Here is a 24,566-nt window from a genome sequence, read left to right as displayed (position 1 = left end):
ATGTTGTAAAATTACCCGTGCATATATCTTGTAAATAAAAACTATTAAAATTAAAAAATTAAATTAAATTAAATTTAAAAGCAGAAAAAAAGTAGAACCCCTAACAGAATTCTTTTTTTACTACTTCTACCACTTACTAATGTGAAGAAAGGCAAGCTGTGGTATAGCAAAAATTGGGGAATGGAGCTTTGAGGGGAATGGAGCTGGATTCAAATCCTACCTCTAATGCTTAATGCCTATGTGTTAAGCATTTGGGCAAGCAACTTAAACTCCCTAGGTCTGTTTCCTCATCTGTAAAATGAAACAGAGATATTGGGCTAGATGGTCACAGAAATATCTTCTAACTTTAAATTTAGAATTCTATGAACTTGTTTCACAGTTAACTATCTCCTCTGGAGTAATAATTTGTCAAGATGACATGAATCTCAACTGGGTAAGAAAGGAGGTTGAATGTCAGGCTAGTAATACCCAGTAGGATTTTGACATTCCTTGGTTTAGGAGTGAGAAGTGTTAGGAGGGGTCCTTGCAAAATCAGAGAAGGGAAAAATTTGCTTACATAATAATGCATTAGGAAAAGGATTCAATCCTAACAAGTGAAAGACTGAATTAATTATACTCTTTTTATTACTTTTCTTTGGCTTTGAGTCACACTAAATAAATAGGAGGAGCCTTATGAGAACTCAAACAGGAACTTGAGGCGATTCTAACTTCATTTTCATTCTTCTAGGGATCTAGATTCAAAACTTTCTTTTCTGCATAGAAAGTTCTTCACCTACCCCCATCTTGTATACCCTTTAGTATAGAGCAAAAATGAACTTTTAGCCGAATGAAGTCATTGCTCTAAGGAGAAATACTAATATCAATTCCAATCAACTTGAAAGCATTGTTTCTGGTTATTCCAAAAGCACACCAACTTGCTACATATGTACCAGTTATTTACTCCATTGGCCAAGGCCAAGTACTAAAAAGTTTGGAAGAAGGGGAAAAAGAGGTAAAAAGAATAACTGGATAAATGATCATATTTTCATGGGGTACATAACTGATTGGTTTGCTTAACACTCCTTTGGCCATCCCTCACTTCCCTGTCCAAAAATTGCTTTCAAATAGAAAACTATTATTCCTCAGAAAAGCCCTCATCCACAGAAGCTCAGACACCAAATTTAAAAGTGATCTGTGTACCATCCCACCCAACATGATGCAAACAAGGAACAGGTTATGTGCAAGAAAGTGAAATGATATCTTTCAGAGGGGTAGTGAGAGGAGATGGATTAGTAAATCCTTAAAGGGCTACACAAAAGGGAGCCATTATTATTTTCATTGGAGACTCTTTGAAAAGACAAATAGAAAAAAAGCAGAATAGATGAAATTAGCAAGGGAAAAGGGGAAAAGGACAGAGCAATTAAGAATTCAAAGGAAATGAGGGAATTAAATGGGAGGAAAAAAGAGTCAAAATAACATGTGCCCTTTTCTTTTTCAGGTCTCTGTGTTATTTTCTCTATTGAAGGGAAGAGAATTAGTCTTTAATTTTTACATTAGCGGGAGGAAAAGGTCAGTGGATGCAAAAAGGTAATGTCAATGCTGTAAAGAGAAAGGGGCAAACAGGTTACCATGAAAGCATCCTGGCAGTTTAAATGTCTTGGCTAACTTTTTATCAGTCATTTATCTCAACGGACACTGTTTAGACTTATAGAATGGTATAACCAGAAGGTACCTTGAATATCATCTAGTTCAATGTCCCCATTTGATAGATGAGGAAAACAAGGCCTACAAAATTGAAATGATTTGCCTAAAGTGATGTAACAGGATAGTCTGTCTAATGCTTTTAGCACGAATCCATCTTGGTCTTTCAAGTACAAACAAGAAGGCAAATAATTGGATACCAGTTTATTTCTAAACTGAAAAATGAAATTCAGACAGATATGTTGCAGCTATTAACACAATTTCTAGTTTTACTCACATCACCACCATCACCAATAATAATAACAAAAATATATGTATTTATTTGGCACTTTTCAGATAGAATGCTTTGTAGCAACTTTATTTCTCAATGAACTTTGTTAGCAGATTGACTTTACCAGATTTAACCTTACCAATGAGGAGAAACCTGAGGTTGGGGGATATGAAAAACCCAGAACTAGATTCTATGTTTTAATTTTTTAGATCTTTGTCTTATAGAAGACATTTTTAGATATATTTTAGAACAGTAAGAACCAATATTACTTAATAAAGTAGATGGAATATGGAAAGTAGTTTCAGTCATTGAGCACCATTAAAAGTGATTAAGAATTACAGCTTATTACTAACAAGGCAAACAGGGAGAATCACTATGAAGAAATCTAAAGTGAAGAAGTTAGGAATGATGATAACAATCTACCAAACATCCCATTGAGAAAGATAAGCAGGCTGTCATGTAAAAGAAACTTAGGGCTCTCTGACCACTCCTTCAATTCTTTTTGCTGACTCTTCATCCTCCTCCTTCCCCAAGCTTTTATTTTCAATCCTCTTCTTGCTCTGTGCTCTCTCCTGGGGTGATCTCATTCATTTCCATGGCTTCAATTATCACCTCTGTGCAGATGACTGTCAGACCTGAATCTCCACCCTCAGCTTTTCACCAGAGTCCCAGGCCTATATTTCTAACTGCCTGCTGGCTAACTGGAGCTGGATGCTCTGCTGGCCCTTTAAACTAAATGTTTCTTAAATCCAACTCATCCTCTCCTCCCCTCCTCTTCAGTTTTCTATTTCTATTGTGCCATTGCTATCTCCCCAGCCTCCCAGGCTTGTAACCTTGAAGTCATCTCTGATTCTTTACACTCCCTTCCCCACTCATCTAATCAGTGGCCAAGTCCTGTTGTTTCTAATTCAAACTATCCCTGGCATCCAGCTCTTCCTCTCCACTCCCACTGCAAACACCCAGTTTAGGTCCTAATCTTCTTCCTATCTATTCTTTCTTCAAGACATCCATCACATGGCTACCTAAGTAATTTTTTAAAAAATGTTCAATAGTATTTAATTTTCTAAATATATATAAAGATAATTTTCAATATTCATTTTTGCAAGACTTTCTAAGACTAATTCTAAATTTTTCTCCCTTCTTCTCTTACCTCTCTCCTAAGACAAGTTAAATATATTCAATTCTAAGTAATTTTTCTAATGTGGCACTCCTTTAGAAAAAGAGCTAGAAGGAATTGTTGAACAGTCTTAAGACAAGTGTTGTACACTGGACAGAGCTAAATCCTGTGTCTGACACGTATTGATTGTAAGACCCTGAGAATATTTAATCTTTCAGTGCCCCTGATAATTTCTAAAATTAAGCTATAGAATAGTCATGGATATGTGTTAGAAATAGTCTTATTGGGTAGCTCCCTAAATCAAAGAGATGACAGGTCTGTACCACAAAAAAAGGCTACTATGATGGTCATTCCTTTACTCAAAAACATTCCATGGCTGCCCACTACCTCCCAAATAACATGTAAAATCCTGACTCTACAATTTGATGTTCTGCACAATCTGGCTCCAGTCTAGAATAATAACAAAAATAACTGATAATTGCTAAATTATACAGGGTATCCCAAAAGAATTAGTGCAATTTTGAGCTATTAAAGCTTAATTACTTTATGTATATATACAAATATATTTATGTGTATGTGTTTATATACATACACTCATCAAATGCTATAGTGGATGTCTCAAATGAATTAGTGCAGTTCTAATAGCTAAAAACAACTAATTATTTTGGGATGCTTTGTATAGTATTTGTTAATAGGGTGTGTCTGTGTGTATGAAGAGAGAGAAAGAGAGAGAGAGAGAGAGAGAGAGAGAGAGAGAGAGAGAGAGAGAGAGAGAGAGAGAGAGAGAGAGAGAGACAGCGCAGCATTAATTCTTTTAGGATGTCCTTTATAGCACTTGTAAAGTGCTATTAGATTCACTTTGTTATTTAGTCTTCACAGCAACACCACGAGAGATATTGCTATAAAATTATCCTCATTGTACAGATGAGGACACATTCTAAGAGGAGGGAAGTGACTTCTCACCCTCCATCTCTATTTATTGAAAGTTCAAACACAGTTGCCAGTTCCTCCATGAGGACTCCCAATACTATCTCTTCCCTCAGGTGAAACTGAGTCCCCCTCTTCACAGTTCTCTTAATCTTTGACTGGTTTTCTTTTTGATTTTCTCTCACATTTTGCTATATCATAAATATTTTTCCTTCTGCTCCAAAACTGCTAAACTCTTCAAGAGGAGAGTCTGGGCTAATTCTGGCCTTGTGTATTCAGTGACTAAGACAATGTCTTGGAGGAGATAGATGCTCCTGGTTAAACTGAAGAACTTAGAAGGGATATTAAAGATGATATAAAGTTCAGTGATAGCTCCCCAATAACATAACAGCTCAACATATACCACATGAGCTTGCGGGACTGAATATACAAACAACAATAAACTAAGGTTAGAGGCCTAGACAAAAGGCAGGGTGTATCTCTCTTTCACATGGATCTGGCCTAGTGGGAATAAGATATCCAGGATAAAATCATTATTTTTAAGTTTTAGTAAATAATGTGTCCTAGAACAATTTTGCTGCAGGATTGAATGAATGAAAATATATTTATTCAGAGCATACTATTTACCAAGCTTTAGGGATAGAAAACATAAAGTATCTGCCCTCAAGGAGTTTATATTCTAATGGGGGAGACAGCATATAAAGGGGAAGAGTATCCAGCCTTGGAAGTTTTGGTCAGACATAAAAATGACAGATGAGTGGAACAATAGGGCAATCCATTGGCACACCTTTTCTAGAACAATGGTAGTAATGTTATATTGCTTTAACTTTTCATTTATGAAAATATAGTTGATACTTCTTATAGTTTTTATATTTAGGTGTAACTTTTTTTTCTAAAGATATATCTCCATTTTTAAAATGAATGCCAGGTAGAAAATATTCAATTTATAAAAAGGTGTTTTGAGTTACTTCTTCAGGAAACCATCAATTCTATGAAAAAATATTGTACGAAAATATATGACTTTGTATAGAGTTGGCTTTTCTAATTCTGAGTTCCTCAAAGTCACATTTAGATATATAGCAAAAGTAGAAGACAGACTAGAGTACAGATCCTCCTTTATTTCAGCCCTCTCCATCATCAGTATTGGTGGGTATAATAAAATTGGCCGTTCAGTTATCTGCATCAGTCATGAAGAGAGTCAAAAGCAGGAGTACGCCACTAGTGACTCTCATGCTTCTTGTATACAGATACAGCCTGTGTTTCAGAAAACTTAATCTAACACTGTTTCTGTGAATAATCTGGCAGGTCTTCAAGGATACTAGAAGAATAATGCTTTTGAAAAGCCTACATGGAGCATGTTTCTTCCTACGGCCATTTTTGTGAAATGCTGAGTTCTTGTTGGCTTAGATTTTATATCTCAGAATGAAGAAAAATGGAGGACAGCCAGGAGTACTGGGTAATGCAAGGCCAACTAAAATACGGAGACAAACTATTCATTTGGTTCCATTGCACTGAGACACTTGAAAATGAATATATTATAGGAAGAACTTGCTTTGTTCTCTTGTAGGTTCAGATATATTTATGAATACATATGTACACTGCTAGGTTATAGAGTAGTTTGAGCGCAGGGCTTGGAGTCAGGAAGACCAAAGTTCAAATCAACATTTACCGAATATGTGACCATAGGCAAGTAACTTAACTTTTTTTTGCCTAGGTTTCTTCATGTATAAACTGGGGGTAATAGCACCTATCTCTTATGGTTGTTGTGAAGATCAAATGAAATAATAATTTTAAAGCAGTACAGTGCCTACCACATACTAAGTGCTATATAAATGTTAGTTATTACATATATATATATATATATATATATATATATATATATATATATATATATATATATATATATATATATATATATATATATATACATACATACACACACACATACCTACACATATATGCGTAGGTATAGGTATACCCACATGCATATACACATATATACATAGGTATACATATATTAATATTTGCATGTATAAAACTATATCTATATATACACATATTCACATAAATATATACACACATATATAGTTCAGATTTTATTCTGTTTTATTTTTTCAATTAAGCAAAATTCATATTCTCTCCCTCCCATTTCTCCCACCCTTATCACCCTCACAACAATCGAAAAAAAATAAAGACCTTATAACAAATGTGTAATTAAGAAAAATAAATTCCTACATTGGTCATGTTCAAAAATATATAAATGTTTCAATCAGCATTTTGAATCTTTCATCCCTCTTTATCAAGAGGTAGGTTGCATATTTCATCATGAATCCTCTGGAGTTGTGGTTAGAAATTGAGAAACATATATTTTTAGAGCTGGACAGGGCCTTAAGAGATCTTTGACTCCAGAAATGTAGCAGTAGTAGCTTTTTTTTTTAAGCTGGACTGAGAAGAGGCTTATAATATAAAAATATACCACACGAATTCGTTTAAATGTAGACCATCCTTCAAATTTAAGTCACATCCTAGAAAAGAGCCCACTGAAGAGAAATATACATAGGTATACATTAAAAAGTAATTATTTAAATTTACGGCCTTAAATATTTATTGGGTCAATTGTTTTCATGTCTTTCAACTCAAGGAAGACAATTTTTATTTCTTGGACTTTCTCTGATCATTTCTACCTATCATAGAATATGTTTATAATTGGCAGTCAATTTTTATAGAAGTTATCTTTATTTTCCTTTATTCAGTCCATCAAATTTGGACCTAGTCTATCTGCTGAATTTGACACTGCTGACCAATTGCTGGATTAGCCTGTGTGTAGAAATGGTTTACCAGGGTGTGACATGTGTAGCAACCACACCCTGGTAAACCTTCTCCTCTGTACAAGGTTGAGGAAAACTGACACCTCAAATCCATTGGTGTGATAGTGGGATGCCTACATCAAGCACAGCAGAATGGGTAGATAAGAAAACTTCTTACAATGGCCATGAAAGCAGCTTAAGCAGGAGCTGTGGGGTGCTTAGAGCTTGGTCAGATGTGGAAAGCCCCAAGGTCATCCACTGCTGTTTGGGCCATCTCCGATTGTTTTGACTTGTCCTGCCACTGGATTTTGTTGACTCACAAAGAGTAATTCTGCCTCACTTAAATCCAGTTCACTCATGAGTCAAGACATCACCTGGGATGTCACTGGACCACTTTATAAACAATGAACCAACAACAACATTAGTCTTCTTCCCTTACCCTACAAGATCTGGCTTTCTCTCTGTTCCTCATACATGTCACTCCATCTCCTATCTCCATGCCTTTGCACTGGTCATCCCACATTCCTGGAATCCACTCTCCCCTGACCTCAGCCTCAAGAACCCTTTTAAGAGGCAACTCAAGCATCACCTTCCACATGAAGCCTTTCTTGATTTTCCCAACTGCCAGTGCCATCCCTTCTGAATGACCTTACATTAATTACTTTGTGTTTATTTACCTTTATATTTTATATTTATTCTGCAAATACCTATATGTGTGCTTCTTACCTTCCTTGTTAGACCATAAGTTCCTAGAGCATAGATTTTTTTTTTCATTCACTGAATTTGTATCTCTAGTTCATGACTAAGGATTAATCATCTAAAAGGTACTTAATTAATGCCGGTTGATTGATTGTACCCATCTCCCACTACACACACACACACACACACACACACACACACACACACACACACACCCCTTCATTCAGCCCTGCTCATTTCTGATCCCCTCAGTACTTCTCTCCTACCCTCCAATCTAAGATGTCAAAGTGCATGTCCTCTGCATGTTTCTCAATTCCAACTAACTCTATTCTACATTTATAGGCTTAATAGATCTTGGACTTTTATCTTCATCTAACCCTTTAATTTTTCATTTGAGGACATTGAGGCCCAGGGAATTTACCTGATTCAGTCAAGACCACTCAGATAATAAATAAGTGGCAGATAATTCAGTCTCAGGTCCATGATTTTCAAAATCTAATGTTTTTTATCCTGCACCATATTGCTTCTCACTCTTGAGAGGCTGGATCAAATATACAGGCTTGGGAATTAATCTTTGATATTTGTCAGTACAGACTCAAATGTATTTCACTTACATAAAATGGCAAAAGATAGAGCTTATACAATATCCTGATTCATCCTATAATAACCATTCCTTATAGATTATTCTGTTATTTGTTTTCTTTTGATAATATTACCCTTTCCATAAAAGATCACCAGGGGCAAAAAAACAGCCTATGGATGCCAAAGGTTAACTATAAAACGCTTTAAGTTGCTATTTTTAAAGCAGAAAAACTTCACTAAAGCAAGATGATTCCAGAGAATCTGTTGTCCCGCCTCTGTTATTTACATGAAAATCACCCTGAGAAAAGTGACTTACATCCAAATAACTAAAAATGGAGAAGAGAGATAATGAGGAAAAGATGGGAAGGTAGAAGTTTCCATTATTTATTTTCTGAAGTTCATCTATTGAAGGAAGAATGAATACATATTCCAACAAAAGAATGATTAGAAAGACTTAATAAGAGGTTAGTTACCTAGTTTTCTAATACATATTGACTTTTGTTATAAATTCATTGAGTACCAACTAACTACATAAAACTTTTTTCGCATCCTTTCATCTGCTAGCAAAGTGTAATGCATGTAGTAGGTACTCAATAAATAAGTGACAAATGAAGTACAAAATGATAGGCACCATAAAAGACAGAAAGAAGCCTCATATAGTATTTCAAGCCCTTTTAAAAGCATGGAGAAGAAAAACATGCATATATGAAAAATAAATAATAAGAGACATGAATGGTAATATGTAACCAGATATCCCAAATGAGAGGTACAAACAGTAAGGATCTTTTTCCTCCTCTGAACTCTCAATACTTAGAGTGTGCCATTGTGTGTTGAAAGCTATCTTTGCATGTTTTGAAAATAAAAACCTATTATTAAAAAATAAATTAAAAGTTAAAAAAATAAAATTTAAAAATGTTTACCATTTTGATCAGGGTAGACTTTATAGAGAATATGGAACTTGAGTTGATCCTTATACAAGGTAGAAGACAAGGAAAGGGAGCAAAAATTTTGAAGGAGGTACTTAGAGGATAATGATTAGCCCAATCTGGATAAATCAGAGCATATATTATGCACATATATAAAGCTAGATTGGTAGGCTGAGGCTACAAAATGAGGCTCGGATAAGAAGTGGGCACTTTTTCCTAGAGGTGATATGGATCCAGTGTGGGGTTTTGAGTAGGGAGTGGCAGATGTCGAGCAAAGATGTATTTTAGCAAGATAAGTCTAGAAGCAGTATGTAATGTAGATTGAACAAGGAAATACCAGCTGATACATAGCACCCTAAGGTTTTCAAAGTTTTATAGATAGAATTTATATAATATATAATGTACATTACTATACTGTATAACATATAATATTACATAATAGACATATATAATCCTCATGGCACTCCTGTAAGGTGGATACAAATCATACTCATTTTACATGTAGGAAACTGATGCCGAGAGAGGGTCACACATGTAGTAAATGTCTGAGATTGGAATTTGAGATCATCCTCACTCCAAGTCAGGATCCATAATTCTGCCCATTGTGATAAAAATGCTGGGATCTCATAGATTCAGGAGTTCCTTCCAGGAATGCAGATCACACTCATTCCACCAATGACAGCTCATTATGTTGTTTTTGTTAATGTCAACCTGTAATTTCACCGCAATGGATCTCCTCTATGTGATGAATCCTTTCAAATCTGACATTTGAGGGTACCAATAAAGCACTCTGGTTGTCCACTTCATCATCCATTTTTCTTCCCATGTGAGTAGTCCATCTTCTCTTCCAATTATACATTTCTTTGATAACTCGTTTTTCTTTAGAGTTTTTCACTGGTTATATGTGGTTGTCTATTCACATCCACCATGTGCCTCATTGTTTTCTCTAAGATACTCATTTTTGTTTATCCTGCAGCCGTTGTATTTTATGTCTTCCTACCATATAATAAAACTATCAGAAATTTTTTTGACTTTTCCTACTTACATACTTAAACAAAAAAGAGGACTGTACATGAAACTGTGAATCTATTTATATATGGCTCAGTATATCGTATATATTTTTTCAAATATATGAGAAATTCAACATATGACTTTCAGAGTTGTCCTTCTTGACTGTGATTCTTTCTGCTTCTTTTGATATCTTCTGTGAAACTTTTAAAAATATGCTTCAATCTCAATTTCAATCTCTCTTTCTCTTTTGAACCTTCTCCTTCTCTTTCCCTCCTTCCTCTTTCCTCCCTCCCTCCCTCTCTTCCTCTCCCTCTAATTTCCCTCTCCCTCTAATTTCCCTCTCCCTCTTACCCTATCTCTTTTTCCCTCTTTCTCTATTCCCTTTCTCCTTCCCTCCTTCCCCCTCCCTCTCACCATTTTCCCTAATAGAAAATTAGTATTTTTAAATGGGCTCTGGTTTTTGTGGGGAGCTTAGAGTAAGTAAAGGAATTTTGCAATTTCCCAAGGCTATCTAACCTGTTCTTATCCTGCTATGCAACTCTGGACCCAATTGTGTATTGACTGTATACAATGATGAACAAACACCACAGATCTACAACACAAATGCATGTTGAAATCTGGGCAATAGAAATAAGCTAAACTCCTCTGAGTGATTATAGATCTTTCTCAGTAGGTGTTGCAGTATTCTGGGGCTCAATGCAGTCAGTGATGTCATCTATAAACAGGAGTATCTACAGGACCTAACTATCTGTAAAGAAAATCTTTTCTACCCAAACTCTAGGCAGGATCTCTTCCATCCCAGTAATGAATATCTTCAGGAAACATATAACTAACATTTTATGCCTTGTCTGATGTTTAATATGGGGAAGTGTTGAATAGGGTTATTTCTATTGTCATGTCTTCTAAGATATATTGAATGATTTTGATGTATGATTGGGAGACAGCTTGTTGTAAAAGAGTCTGTCAGGTTGTCTTTTGTTGTACCAAATCACACGCCTTTTAAAAAATCAACAAATAATAAATACAAGGGGTTTTACAGTTTTTACATTTTTCAGTCAGTAAGTCAGCCAATAAGTATTTATTAAGAACCTACTATGTGCAGAACATTACCTGATAAATGAAAAAGTTGATCACTCATTAATAACTTGCTAGAGGATAGTATCCATTCACATATAGATGACTCTTGTAAAGCCTTTGGAATAAATATCCTGAGACTGCTGAGGAAATGTAATAGATTAAGTTGTCAAACCAGCCCTGTGAAAGAAAAGCTACTAAATTCTTCACTTACCTCCTATCTTTGCATTGTATGCAATGCCCACTATGCAATAGGAATTATTTGCTGAGGCAGCAACTTCACCAGCACAGCGAGTACCATGCCTAGAGCAGATGGGGTGGGAGAAGAAATAAGAAATCAAAAGTTTCAAAGGTTTCACATCATTATACCAAATTATGTGCAGCAAGACATATTTGTTAGCATGGGATTATTATTTATGATTCATGTTTTTCATCCTCTTTGCCACTAGCATTTTTGCTAATAGTCTCCTGTGGCTATTTCATTATTTACCCCAATATTTATCCCCAATCATGTAATGTCTTCCCTTCCCATATGAGGCTATAAGAGTGCCATGATACTCATTTCTAAGGTCTTTTAAACAGAAGCTGAGAAAAAATTCTCTTGATTTAACACTCAACAGTAGCCAGGGGACTACAAAGAAATTATCAGCAAAATGAATTGCCTTTCACAGTAATAACCCCAATTTAAAATGTGCTACTTTCTGTCAATCCCTCTGGAAGAAAACAAAAATATGGGGAACTTTAAAAATGAAAACTATCAGAAGAGTCTGCAGAGATTTTGTATCATTAACCAAATTAAAGGCCTCCCTTAAAAATACTTATGACTTGGCCCTTTCAAAGACAAGATCCTTATTTTTCACTGATCTGTTCTATTTACCTCTGTTAACAGGATTCCCTTAGTTCATTCTCTCAATAGTAAAATTCAAGCCAATTCTTTAGGAATCAAAATTTCTCAACAAGACTACACTACATTTTGTGAGAAAGGAGAGTTCTTCATTTTAAACAACTTAGGTTGTATGAAAAAAACTTTTGGAGAAGAATTTTATGACTGGTTGATAGGGCAATCTTGGCAAATTTTATCTCATTTATCATATTATCAGGTCCAGCATTTTTGTACTTAGCTCAAAGAAGGTAAGTGAAATATTTTGCCTGAAGTCACATAGCCAGGGTATGTCAGATGCAGAGCTTGAACTCATTTTCCTGATTCTGAGACTAGCTCTTTCTTCACTATGATCACTACTGCTTCCCAGGCACTACTTCTTAATTACACCCTCATCCAGATTTTGGATATGTCTGCATTCTACTCTTCCTCCACTTCCACATTCCCATTCCAAGCTCTCTCTTTTCATGTATAGAGCCTACTGAGAGCTCAGGACTGTATTCATCTGATGGCTACATCTTTTAGAGCTTTGTAATCAGGAATTACTGGAACCATTCTATAGGAAGCAGCACTTGGAGCCAGGGTACACTCATTTTCAAGGCTCGAGTCATAAAGGGAGCACATCAGCCTCCACCTAGTTTCAGTACCTTCATTCTCCTTGTTCCCTAACCCTCCAAGGATCTGCATTGAAAGGCTTGAAACACACCCTCAAATTGCTCAGGGATCCACACCTTAACAACCTCCCCAAACACATGCACTGACTCACACACCTTCACCTCACTCACTAGTTTTAACTAGTTACTCTCATTCTCTCTCTCTTTCTCTCCGTGTCTGTCTGTGTCTGTGTCTCTCTCCCTCTCTTCTTCTCCTTCTCCCTCTCTACTCCTCCCCTCTCCCTTCTCCCCCTCTCTCTCCCTGTCTCCTTCTCCCCCCCCTCTCTCTGTGTGTGTCTCTCCCTCTCTATCTCTCTGTCTCTCTCTCTCTCCCTCCATCTCTGTCTCTCTGTTTCTGATTGCCATGAATCATTCCAAGCCTAACACTAAAGCTCTATCAGTACTCTATTCTCAACAAACTGTGTATTCCATTTTCAACATACTCAGGACTATCAACTAGCAGTGCCTACTCCACCATTTATCAGCATCAGAAAAAAGCCAAAATAACATTATGACTTTTTCAAGGGTCTATAGACAACTGAGAGTCCTCTTCAGCTCATAACACAGTTAACAACTACTCCAAAATCTAGCAGTTAGGGGAAAGCTAGACTTAGGAATAATATCAAAATATTTAGAACAGTTTTTTTTTTTATTTTAGACCTATATATGTACATCTATTTTACATATTTCCATATGAATCATGTTGGAAGATAAAAATCAGAACAAAAAGGAAAAATAAGGAGAAAGAAAAAATAGAAGAAAAAAAGTGAAAACGGTGTTTTGATCTGCATCAAAGAATTGGTTTTAATGCAACAGGATATAACAATTACAATAGAAAAGAGAAGGCTTTTTCCTAGCTACTAGTGACTAAGATCAGTGACTGATGCCTTTTGATGCCTGAAAAAAAAGTTTCAGGAATCAGTAATGTTGCAGAATGGCTGAAATATTTGAATTCAAAAAGATCTGGATTCTAATGCTGCATTAGATATTTCCTTGACAGCTTGGGCAGCAAGTCATTCAGCCTTAGTTCCTCTTCTATATAATGGAATTAATCATACCTACTGTACTTGCCTCACAGGATTGTTGTGAAAGTCAAATAAAATAATGTATAAAACAATTTGTGCACCTTAAAGTGTTCCATTGATGTCAGCTGTTATTATCAGTAGAAGTTTTAAATATATCTGTATGTTTACATATGTTCCTATATGATAGCCTTTACACACTAATAAAACAGAAGAACATAATAATAGTTGATAATTACATGGCATTTTATGATTTATAAGTATTTTACATTCATTTTTCTATCTCATTTGAGTTTCACAATAGCCGTGTGAAATCAGTGCTATTATTAATACATTTTATGTACCAGGAAGCAGAGGCTGGGAAAGGGTAAGGGAAATGTCCAATGTCACATTGTTAAATATTTAATACAAGATTCAAACTCATTAAAGGAAGAGAGTGTGAAATCATGGAAAGAATGCCATATTTGGAGGAAGAAGACCTGGACTAAAATCCTACCTCGGCCCCCTCCTTGTATGACCTTGGACAATTCACTTAAATTGTTTTTTTCATCTATAAAATGAAGAGGCTGAACAATATGATATCTAAGATATCTTCCAGGTCTAAATCTGTAAGTCTGACTTCAAGGCAAATATTCTTTTTTACTATATTACCTTGCCTGTAATTAACTTATAGACTTTAAGGTTTCCAAAAAAATCTAATACATATCCAAAAGTAGGGAAACACTTGAATTTCTTTCATTTTTATTAGGTTTTTCTGGGCATAATATTATTTTTAGGTGTCTAAGAAAGAAAAGAAAAGACTTACTTATTTTCATTGCTGGCATCATAGCGTGGAGAAGGATCATAGTCATTTCCATTGACATCATAACTTGCATAGGCATCCTAAAATTAATATGTCTCAATAAGTGAAGGAATACAAATTACACAACCCACATAGAAGCCTTATCTACATTTGCAAGCACTGTGGTTTTTATTCCTCTTTTCTAAAATAGAAATAAATGCACAGTGGTTGTAGAAAACATCTACCAAAAGTATCTAATCTACAAGGTACAATAATCTCATCCTACAATTTCTCCATTTCAATCAGATAATTTCGGCATAAATCAAATTTTAAGTACAGATCAATTTAAATATAGATTAAATCTAAACTTGAATTTATAGTCCAAGCACAAGGAGAATATCAAATACACTGATTTATATAGCTTTTACATAATTTTGATAGGCTAAAATTCTCATTATACAGTTGTACTTATAGTTTTGCAATACTATATTTTATAGTCTCCAGTTATTTAAGGTTATTTAAATTATTTTTACCTTATTTTTTCATATAATGAAGTTCAGAAATAAACAGTCCAGGGACAAATTATACTCCTTCAATTTTACATCATAAAAATAAAAATATTGTGAGATCTATTATACTAATAGATAGGAGTATTGAGTCTACAGAGATTCTCTGAAAGCCTTCTTGGGATACTTCCCACACCAGATAGGACAACAGGAATGGCATTACTTTGTCTGCCTTCTATATCATTTTAATTTGTGATTATCTTGTCCTCATCTTCTATAATAAGATTCATATAGAAACAGAGCTGGGACAGGTTCCTATCCTGCTATTATTTCTTTATAATTAATGTTCTATGGATGACTGCTCAGGTAGTTGCTTTTTACAGGTGACAAAATGTGATGACGTATATACAATTTGTGTAGGCTCATTAAAATATCCTTTGGTTAAGCTGAGGAAGCAGAAAGGACAACAGTGATTTTGTTATAATAATATCCTCCAACCTAATTCCTCTTTAGGCAATGTAACATATCCTATAATATAAAATGGACAGGATGAGATAGTGGATAGAGAGCTGGTCTCAGAATCAGGAGAATCTGGATTCAAGTCTCATCTCATACACATACTGACAGTGTAATCCTGAGCAAGTCACTTAAGCTTTCAGTGACATATGGTAGTTTTTTAAGGCTAAAAATTGCAGGGAGTAGCTAGATGGCGCAGTGGATAAGCACCAGCCCTGAATTCAGGAGGACCCGAGTTCAAATCTGGTCTCAGACACTTAACACTTCCTGGCCGTGTGACCCCGGGCAAGTCACTTAACCCCAGCCTCAGGAAAAAAAAAAAAAAAAAAAAAAAAAGCTAAAAATTGCAGAGGACATTCTAACCTGTGCTAACCTGTGTTGGTAGAAGGAATCTCTTCAGATGGGAATTGCTTATGTTAATGAAGTCAGTGGGCCAGTCCCTGTCTTATAATAAAATATAGTCATAATATATGCTATTTACACATTAATAGTGTCAAGTCAAATCAACAATTATTGTCTACTATGTAACAGAAATTGTATTAAGCTTCCTTCAGGAGCTGCAAGGGCCAGAATGAGTGAAGGTTCAGGCAGAACACCCAAGGGCATTAGAATGTAACAAAAAATACAGAGTTCAGTTCTTCTGCTTCAGTTTTAAGCTTTAGGATCTTAAGAGTTACACTAAGACCTTTTGAATACCCTGCATATAATAATAGCAATAATAATGATATTCCTATGGTCCTATCTGCTATTGGAGTTGTATCAAAGATGTTTTCAGTGAGCCTATAGAGAATATACTTTTATCTTAATTCTTTTATTCAACTTCCAAAAGCAGTTTTCTTAATAAAAATGTTTATCATCACCATCTCCAGAATGTTTTCAAATGTTAATGTACAAAACTTGCTATTGAGCCTCAGAATGAAAGGATCTCCTTACTCTAGTCAAATGATTCTCTGAAGGTATCATAGTAGCCATGCTGTTGCCTATGGTAGTGGTTAAAAAAAATTCATGTGTGGACATATATAATATTTACAAATATTATATTGAATATGTTTAATACTGAAAATAAGCTTTTAGCAACTGGTTTTCTGACTTCATATATATTCGTAAGGAACAATGTAGCCAGCTGCAACATCATAGCACATAGCATACAAGAAACAGACTATATTTTCAACTACCATCCACTGAATTGAAACTATTTTATTATCCTCAGCTGAGGAAATAGAATTAACCTCATTAAATACAATTAAGCTCATTGTTTTCTAGGAGTAATCTTTTTTTAAATTTTTTAATAGTTTTTATTTACCAGATATATGCATGGGTAATTTTATAACATTGACAATTGCCAAACCCCTTATTCTAATTTTTCCCCTCCTCTCCCCCCCAATGGTAGATTGACCAATACATGATCAATATGTTAAAGTACAAATTAAATACAATATATGCATACATGTCCAAACAGCTATTTTGCTGTACAAAAAGAATCGGACCTTGAAATAGTGTACAATTAGCCTGTGAAGGAAATAAAAAATGCAGGCAGACAAAAATAGAGGGATTGGAAATTCTATCTAGTGGTTCATAGTCATCTCCCAGAGTTGTTTCGCTGGGTGTAGCTGGTTCAGTTCATTACTGCTCAATTGGAACTGATTTGATTCATCTCATTGTTGAAAATGGCCATATCCATCAGAATTGATCATCATATAGTATTGTTGTTGAAGTATACAACAATCTTTTAAACAGTCTTTTAAAAGTTCTTCTTTAAGTTCCTTTCCTTCTTACATCATTTCACATGTTTCATCCCATGAAATGAATTGAAGTTTCTTGAGATCAATGATTATCCTTCCTTTCTTCCCCCTCCCCTTTTACCTACCCATCTACCAAATAGCTGCTATCATGCTGCAGCTGGCTACATTTATGTGCTTTGCCTGTAGCATGCAATCTAATTCAGGACATAATTAAGAGTAACGATGAGATAAAGTCAGATAATAAGTTGACAAAATGCAATTTTCAATATTAAAAAACAAAACAACAAATATTTTGCTTGTGGAAATTAGAAATCAGATCCCTTGGTTTTGGAGACTCAAAATAGTTTAAGCAAAGTTAAAGTGGAATCTACTATAGAGAAGATTTGAATTTTTATAGAAGGATATCATTTTCTGGGAAATCCAAGCAGAGTCTTTTAAAGGATATTTCTCTTTGGAGAAAAACAAATAGACAATTTAAAATAATCCTATGAGACTATATATTAGCATATCTATATCAAGGGAAGTATAAATAAAATGAAGCTCAGCTTACGTAATTAGCTGCTAGATCTGGGTGATTCCTCTCTATTCCATCATCCAGAATGGTCACCACCACATTTTTTCCTGTGTAGCCTCTCTTCCATGCTGCAGGGACATTCATTTCGGATCGGCAGCGACTGTGCTTATCCCCGCAGTGCTAAGCAAACAAATGAATCCCAAAACACAGAAGCTGAACGATTATACATTCCATCTATCCAACTGGTAATAATTTAAGAGTTTAGACATGACTACATTCATGTCTTCACATGAACAAATAACAAAAAAAACAACTCCTCATGCTTTAAGTAACAGGCCTTATTTCAAACAACTCATTTATTTTCCAGAAGTAAAGATGAAATATTGCATTTGGTGTTTTGTTTTAAACTGTTTCTCCCTTATTTCTATAGAGAAGCATCATCCCTTTTCTAGTAGATTTTTCCCTATTCAAGTATTCTTTTGGAATACTTACTTTGTCAAAAGAATATGTATCAAACTGACTTATTAATACCTAAAAGACACCCCAAAGGAAAGCACTTTTGCTTACCATGTACCACATGTTGGACCATATTGGGTCATTGAAATAAATGGAATGTGCATCACTTCGAGCATGTCTCTTCACTCTCCGTTTAACTTCTTGTTGTTGTAGCCACTTCACCTACCATGTGAAAAAAGTTCACATTTATTCATGTTATCACCTCCTACTTTCTAATGCATTACATGTAATACAAATTTCCATTTTCATTATTTGCAACCTCATAGCTAATATTTACATAATGTTTTCTATGTGTGCTAAGCCCTTTATGATCATCTTATTTGGTAAATCTTCATATGTCACCATGCCATTGTAAAGTTTCAGATTCTAAATTCTAGGATAAAGGACAATAGCTATTTAACTTACTTTATTAATTTTGTTAATCTACAAAATGTTTCTTTTGATGCCCCTTTGTGAGTTGGAGATGATCACTGGTTCTCTAAGTCCACACCAGTAAGGTATAAGTGCTAGAAGACTCTACCAATGCTTGGAGTACAGAATAGGGCTAAGAAATGTAAAGTATTTGTTATTGTTATCTAAGAACCATGCCAATGTGGCTGTCTTTAAGAATGAGATGATTCAGGCCAGTTCCAATGATCTTATGAAGAGAGTCATCTATACCCAGAGAGAGGACTATGGGAAGTGAGTGAGGTTCTTCATAACATTTTCACTCTTTATGTTGTTGTTTGCTTGCATTTTATGCATTTTATTTCTTTCTCATTTTTCCTCTTTGATTTTATTTTTCTTGTGCAGCAAGATAATTGTATAAATATGTATGCATATATTGCATTTAGCATATATTTCTATCATATTTAACATGGATTCACTGGCATTTAGGGAAGGGAGTGAGGGTAGAGGGGGGAAATTAAAACACAAGAGTTAATGTTGAAAAATTAATCCCATGCAAATGTTTTAAAAATAAAAAGCTTTATTTAAAAAAAGACCATCCCAACTCAGTTCAGAAAAAACTCATAGACCAGAAGATGGGTTGCAAAGAGAGATGAAGCAAAGTATGAAGACAGTTTATTAAGTTATAGAACTATGATTTGTGACAAAAATAATACTTATACCTACAAAATCAAGCATCTTTAAAATAATGAAAGACTTTAAACCACAGTGATTAAATCTATGAAATGGGAAAAATGTAAATGGCAAGATTTTTTAGGACATTCTCTGAAAGAAGTTCAAAATTGGAATGCTTGGTCACTTCAGACCTGAAGAGATTCAAGGAAAAGTGAGCAAATACATGGAATGATTCTTAGAAGGGAAGGCTCATAAATAAAATAAATGTAATCTTTTTCTCATAGGAAATTTTGCAAGAAAAAGGAATTCACTGGTTCTAGCAAAATCATAGATTGGCTTTCTACTTTGGTTGTCTGCCTTGAATTTACAATTTTCTCCACAAATCTCACTTAGGGGTCCTACAAACTAAAGGATAGGAAGGATTCTTCTAGCTTGTCATCATTAGGGAAAAAGAGTAGAATACCAATCAACAATAACAATGTATTTTTCAAAGTAAAATAAAATCCAAAAAACAAACAAACAAACAAAAATTCCAGAATGAACACTAAACAAAAATCCCAAATGTAAAGTATTAGATAATTTAACTAAGCTATCAAATATTTCTGTGGTAAATCAACCTATAAATTCAGATACTGTTCATCATATTCCCTGATGATATTTTGAAGGTTCATCATTTACTAAAGATTATATGGATATATAAACATACACATATATAAAAAACATATTATTATACAATATATTATATATAAAGAACACTAAGTTATATATAATCATATGATATACAAAGGTTAAATTATGTATATACATATATATATATATATAGTGTACATATACAAGGAAAACCTTAAATTTCACTTTGAATGCAAACTGGCTATGTCATCTCAGTCATCTCAAATTTCAAAAAAAAAAGTTAATAAATGGTACTTTTTAAAAAAAACTTTTTTTTTTACTTTTTAAGTGAAGTCAGTTTTATATATCATATTTTAAAAACGCAATTGCACATACTATTACATCCTAGTAGTAATTCTTTTTGGTAGTATAGAGACATCCCCACCATTGTGTCATGCTGGTTACTCTATTCATTAACTCCATATGGCTGGAAATAACCATGGCAATCTCCTAGATCAGGCCTAATGTTTCATTTACAATAATGAGCACACAAAGAACTTCCTCCTCCTTAGTTATAAGTTATTTGTTGATTACAAGTTAGGTGTTTAGTAAGGTACACTGATCTTACTAAAAATTCACTTTTGGTTTGAAAGAATTAATGTGAGAACCTGAGCAAATTATCTCTGAGGAGTGATTGTGGACAATAAAGTCTGGAATATTTTGCTAGTCTCTCATAAAATGATCCTGATGTCAAGATATGATGATGTGTCAGGCTCCCACAACTCAAGAACTTGGACCTTAGTCATCTCCTTTTGGAAACCTCCTTGTAGAAAATTTTTGACAACACCATCCTCTCAAGTCAGTTAGCCCATTTAATCAATAAACATTTATTAAATGCCACTATATGTAGATACTAGGTGTACAAAATATGTTGAACCAAATTATCACTTTTCTTAATGAGCTTATGTTATAATTCAAGATTTAAGGATTTATAAAGGTAAAACAATTAAGGTAAAGATATACAAATTGGCCTGAGAGTGCTCCTGGCCAACATTCTGTTCATACTTATGTCTGCTAATTGTTACCTTGAATTCAGGTAACAATCTCCTAATCTTTAAAGAAGCTGTCTCTCATGTTTTTAATGCACTCCCTCCTTAGCACCACCTCTTAGAACTGTTGACTTTTTTTTGAAGCACAATTTAGGAGCCATTTTCTATAAAATTGTTTCCTGATCCCACCAAAGGTGAGACTTTCCCTTTTGAAGTAGCTTTTTGCTTCTTGAAATTTCTTTGTATTCCCATATCTGTCTACATGTTGTAAAAGCCCTGCTTCTGGGGAGGTAAAGACTAATGGATGACTTGTACTTTGAGAGCTATGAGCTTTGGTAAAGTCAACTGGCTTTCTACATTAAATCTGACATTTATAGGTAAGTTCTTAGGGGCTGAAAACCACCAGACATCCTAAGCAAAAGGAACTGCCAGAGGTCAGAAATAGAGTACATCGCAGCTTATGTCCCTATCAATAATGGGATTGGCCACTGGCTAACAAGCTGCTAGCCAGGGAAGACTGAGGGAGAGGAGGTAGAAAGAGAGTAAGGGAGACAGGGAGAAAGTATGAAGGAAGGGAAAGAGAGAAGGGAGGAAAGAGGAAGGAAGGAGGGAAGAGGGAAGAAGAAAAAGGGAGGAAGGAAGAAGGAAGGAAGAAGGAAGGAGGGAGGGAGGAAAGAAGGGAGAAAGAAGGGAGGAAGGGAGAAAAGAGGAAGGAAGGAAAGAGGAAGGGAGGAGGTAAGAAGAGAGGAAAGAGGGAGGAAGGAGGAAAGAAGGGAGGAAGGAGAAAGGAATGGAGGAAGGAGGGAGGAAGGAAGGAAGGAAGAAGCAAGGAAGGAAGAAGGAAAGAGGGAGGGAGGGAAAAAGGGAGGAAGGAGAAAGGAATGGAGGAAGGAGGGAGGAAGGAAGGAAGGAAGAAGGAAAGAGGGAAGGAGGAAAGAAGGAAGGAGGGAAGAGAAAGGAGAAAGGAGGGGAGGAAGAAGGGAGGAGGTGAAAAAGAAGGGAAGAAAGAAGGAAGGGAAAAAGGGAAGGAGGGAAGAAGGAAGGAAGGGAGGAGGTAGGAAGGGAGGAAAGGATAAAGGGAGGGAGGAAGGAGGAAAAGAGGAAGGAAGGGAGGAAAGGAGGAGAGAAGGGGCAAGGAGGGAGGACAGGGAATGTTTGATTTTTGTCTCTGTGTTCCCAGCACTTTGTACAATATGGATGATTAATACATTAATATTTGTTGATTAAAATTAAATGTAGCTTGTTCCCAGTTTTTCACAATTATAAATAATGCTATTATAAATGTCTTTGAAAAGAAGTCTTTTTTTTTCTTTTTAAATAATGTTCTTAGGATACAATCACAGTAATAAGATTGTTTGGCCAGAGGGTGTAGTTATTTTTATGAAATACATAGTGTATTACTTGTTGGTCAGTAAACATTTATTAATCACCTATTATGTGCAAGCTACTAATCCAAGTGATAGGGATACACAAGGAAGAAAAAGACAATCCCTGACATAAAAGAATTCACAGTCTAATGGAGAGAAAAATCAAATGTTGGGAGACACTGTTCTCCAAAAAAGATTTCATCAATTGGCAATTTCAACAATAATATAATTATAGATTTATTTATCAACAGCATCACCAGCATTGCTTAGTTGTTATTACTAGATTTTTCATTGCTGTGTTAATTTGGTAGGCCTGAAGCAATTCCTCAGAAGTGTTTTAATTTTTATTTCTTTGGTCATTAGAAAAGTCCAATTTTAAAAGTTATTATTTATAAATTGTAAATTATTTGACCATTTTTCCATTAGAGAGTTGGTACTTCCTTTGAATATTTGTAACTATTTCTTGCAAAATATTAGAAGTTTTGTTTCATTTGTTACAAATGGAATTTTTTCTCAATTTGTAATTTTCTTTTTATTTCAGTATTTTTGTTACAGATTTTCTTTTGTTCACATAATTGAATTTATTTAATGGGACTTCTTATGTGTTCAATAGACACTCAACACATCTCCCAAGTAATACATAAATTATCCCATTTTATCCTATTTCTTATAAGTTATTTATTATTCTTATATCATCAATAAAAATACACTTTGACGCCTTATCATGAAATGAAGAGGACTCTGAGTTCTTTAAGGCTATAAGTTCTATAAGGTTCTGACAAATTTTATCCAGCTAGGCAGGCTTTGAGAGCTAGTCTAGTGATGAGCTATACAAATTGGTCATCAGTTAACATTATTATGATTAGAACAATCCAAGAAGACTGGAATCATGGGGAATTTTGATATATGCAGTTATTGGAATTACCCACACTGATGAAATTGCAATTCCTTATTATGTAACTAAAATTTGTTATACCATATAATGAGATTATTATCTAAAATAATTTTCTGCCATCCTGCTATATGCTGTTCTCAATATTTATTAGATAATTAACCCTTTCTGAATTTCTGTTTTCTACAGGTTTACTGAATACTGGTAGCTCCATTATATCTTATTATTCTATTTTTATGTTTTTGCTCTACATAAGATCATTTTGATAACTGCTTAATATTTCTGAGTCGCAAAAAGTTATCAAACTGTGCACACCCTTTGACCCAGCAGTGTTAATACTGGATTTATATCCCAAAGATATCTTAAAGGAGGGAAAGGGACCCACATGTGCAAAAATGTTTGTGGCAACCCTTTTTGTAGTGGCAAGAAACTGGAAACTGAGTGAATGCCCATCAATTGGAGAATGGCTGAGTAAATTGTGGTATATGAATGTTATGGAATATTATTGTTCTGTAAGAAATGACCAACAGGATGAATACAGAGAGGTCTGGAGAGACTTACATGAACTGATGCTCAGTGAAATGAGCAGAACCAGGAATATCATTGTACACGGCAACAACAAGCCTATATGATGATCAATTCTGATGGACATGGCTCTCTTCAACAATGAAATGATTCAAACCAGTTCCAATTGCCCAGTAATGAAGAAAGCCATCTACACCCAAAGAGAGGACTATGGGAACTGAGTGTGGACCGCAACAAAGCATTTTCACTCTTTCTATTATTGTTTGCTTGCATTTTTGTTTTCCTTCTCAGGTTTTTTTTCTTTCTAGATCCGATTTTTCTTGTGCAGCAAGATAACTGTATAAATATGTATACATATATTGGGTTTAACATATATTTTAACATATTTAACATGTATTGGACTACCTGCCATCTGGAGAAGGAGTGGGAGGAAGGAGGGGAAATTTTGGAGCAGAGGGCTTTGCAAGGGTCAATGTTGAAAAAATTACCCATGCATATGTTTTGTAAATAAAAAGATATAATAATAAAAAATTGTTTTTAAATATTTCTGAGTCAGAGAATTTGATGCAGCTACTTATTGTCACAATTATTCTTAGCTGCTATTGGGAACATTGAATCTTCCAAATATATGTTTGTCATTAGTAAATATTATTTTGATTTCTTCATTCTGATGTTAATCTCACCAATATTTTTCTTGTTTTATGGTGACTGCAAACAGTCTTAATACTACCTGTGGACAATGGAAGTGTTTAAATTGGATACCCAAATATTTCAGTAATGCTATGGCTATTAAAGGTAGCAGTAGCAGTACTATCTTGCCAGGTTAAATTGAGACAAA

The 24,566-nt window shown here is 34.7% G+C and overlaps 1 protein-coding gene across 2 annotated transcripts in view; it reads right to left on the bottom strand.

Annotated features, from left to right (window-relative positions):
• PCSK6 (proprotein convertase subtilisin/kexin type 6) overlaps positions 1-24,566 on the bottom strand; it is a 240,175-nt gene that overhangs the window by 149,717 nt on the left and 65,892 nt on the right. For both annotated transcript variants that reach the window (XM_074294997.1, XM_074294998.1), the window contains exons 3-6: positions 18,276-18,386; positions 17,745-17,888; positions 14,455-14,531; positions 11,309-11,397 (exon numbers count right to left, since the gene is read on the bottom strand). In XM_074294997.1, coding sequence (XP_074151098.1) covers positions 11,309-11,397; positions 14,455-14,531; positions 17,745-17,888; positions 18,276-18,386 — 421 coding nt within the window. The remainder of the gene's footprint in view (positions 1-11,308; positions 11,398-14,454; positions 14,532-17,744; positions 17,889-18,275; positions 18,387-24,566) is intronic.

This window comes from Sminthopsis crassicaudata, chromosome 2, assembly GCF_048593235.1.
Source record: "Sminthopsis crassicaudata isolate SCR6 chromosome 2, ASM4859323v1, whole genome shotgun sequence".
Taxonomy (NCBI): domain Eukaryota; kingdom Metazoa; phylum Chordata; class Mammalia; order Dasyuromorphia; family Dasyuridae; genus Sminthopsis; species Sminthopsis crassicaudata.
The sequence above is the reverse complement of the archived record's forward strand: the minus strand, read 5'-3'. Positions and strand labels throughout refer to the sequence as shown.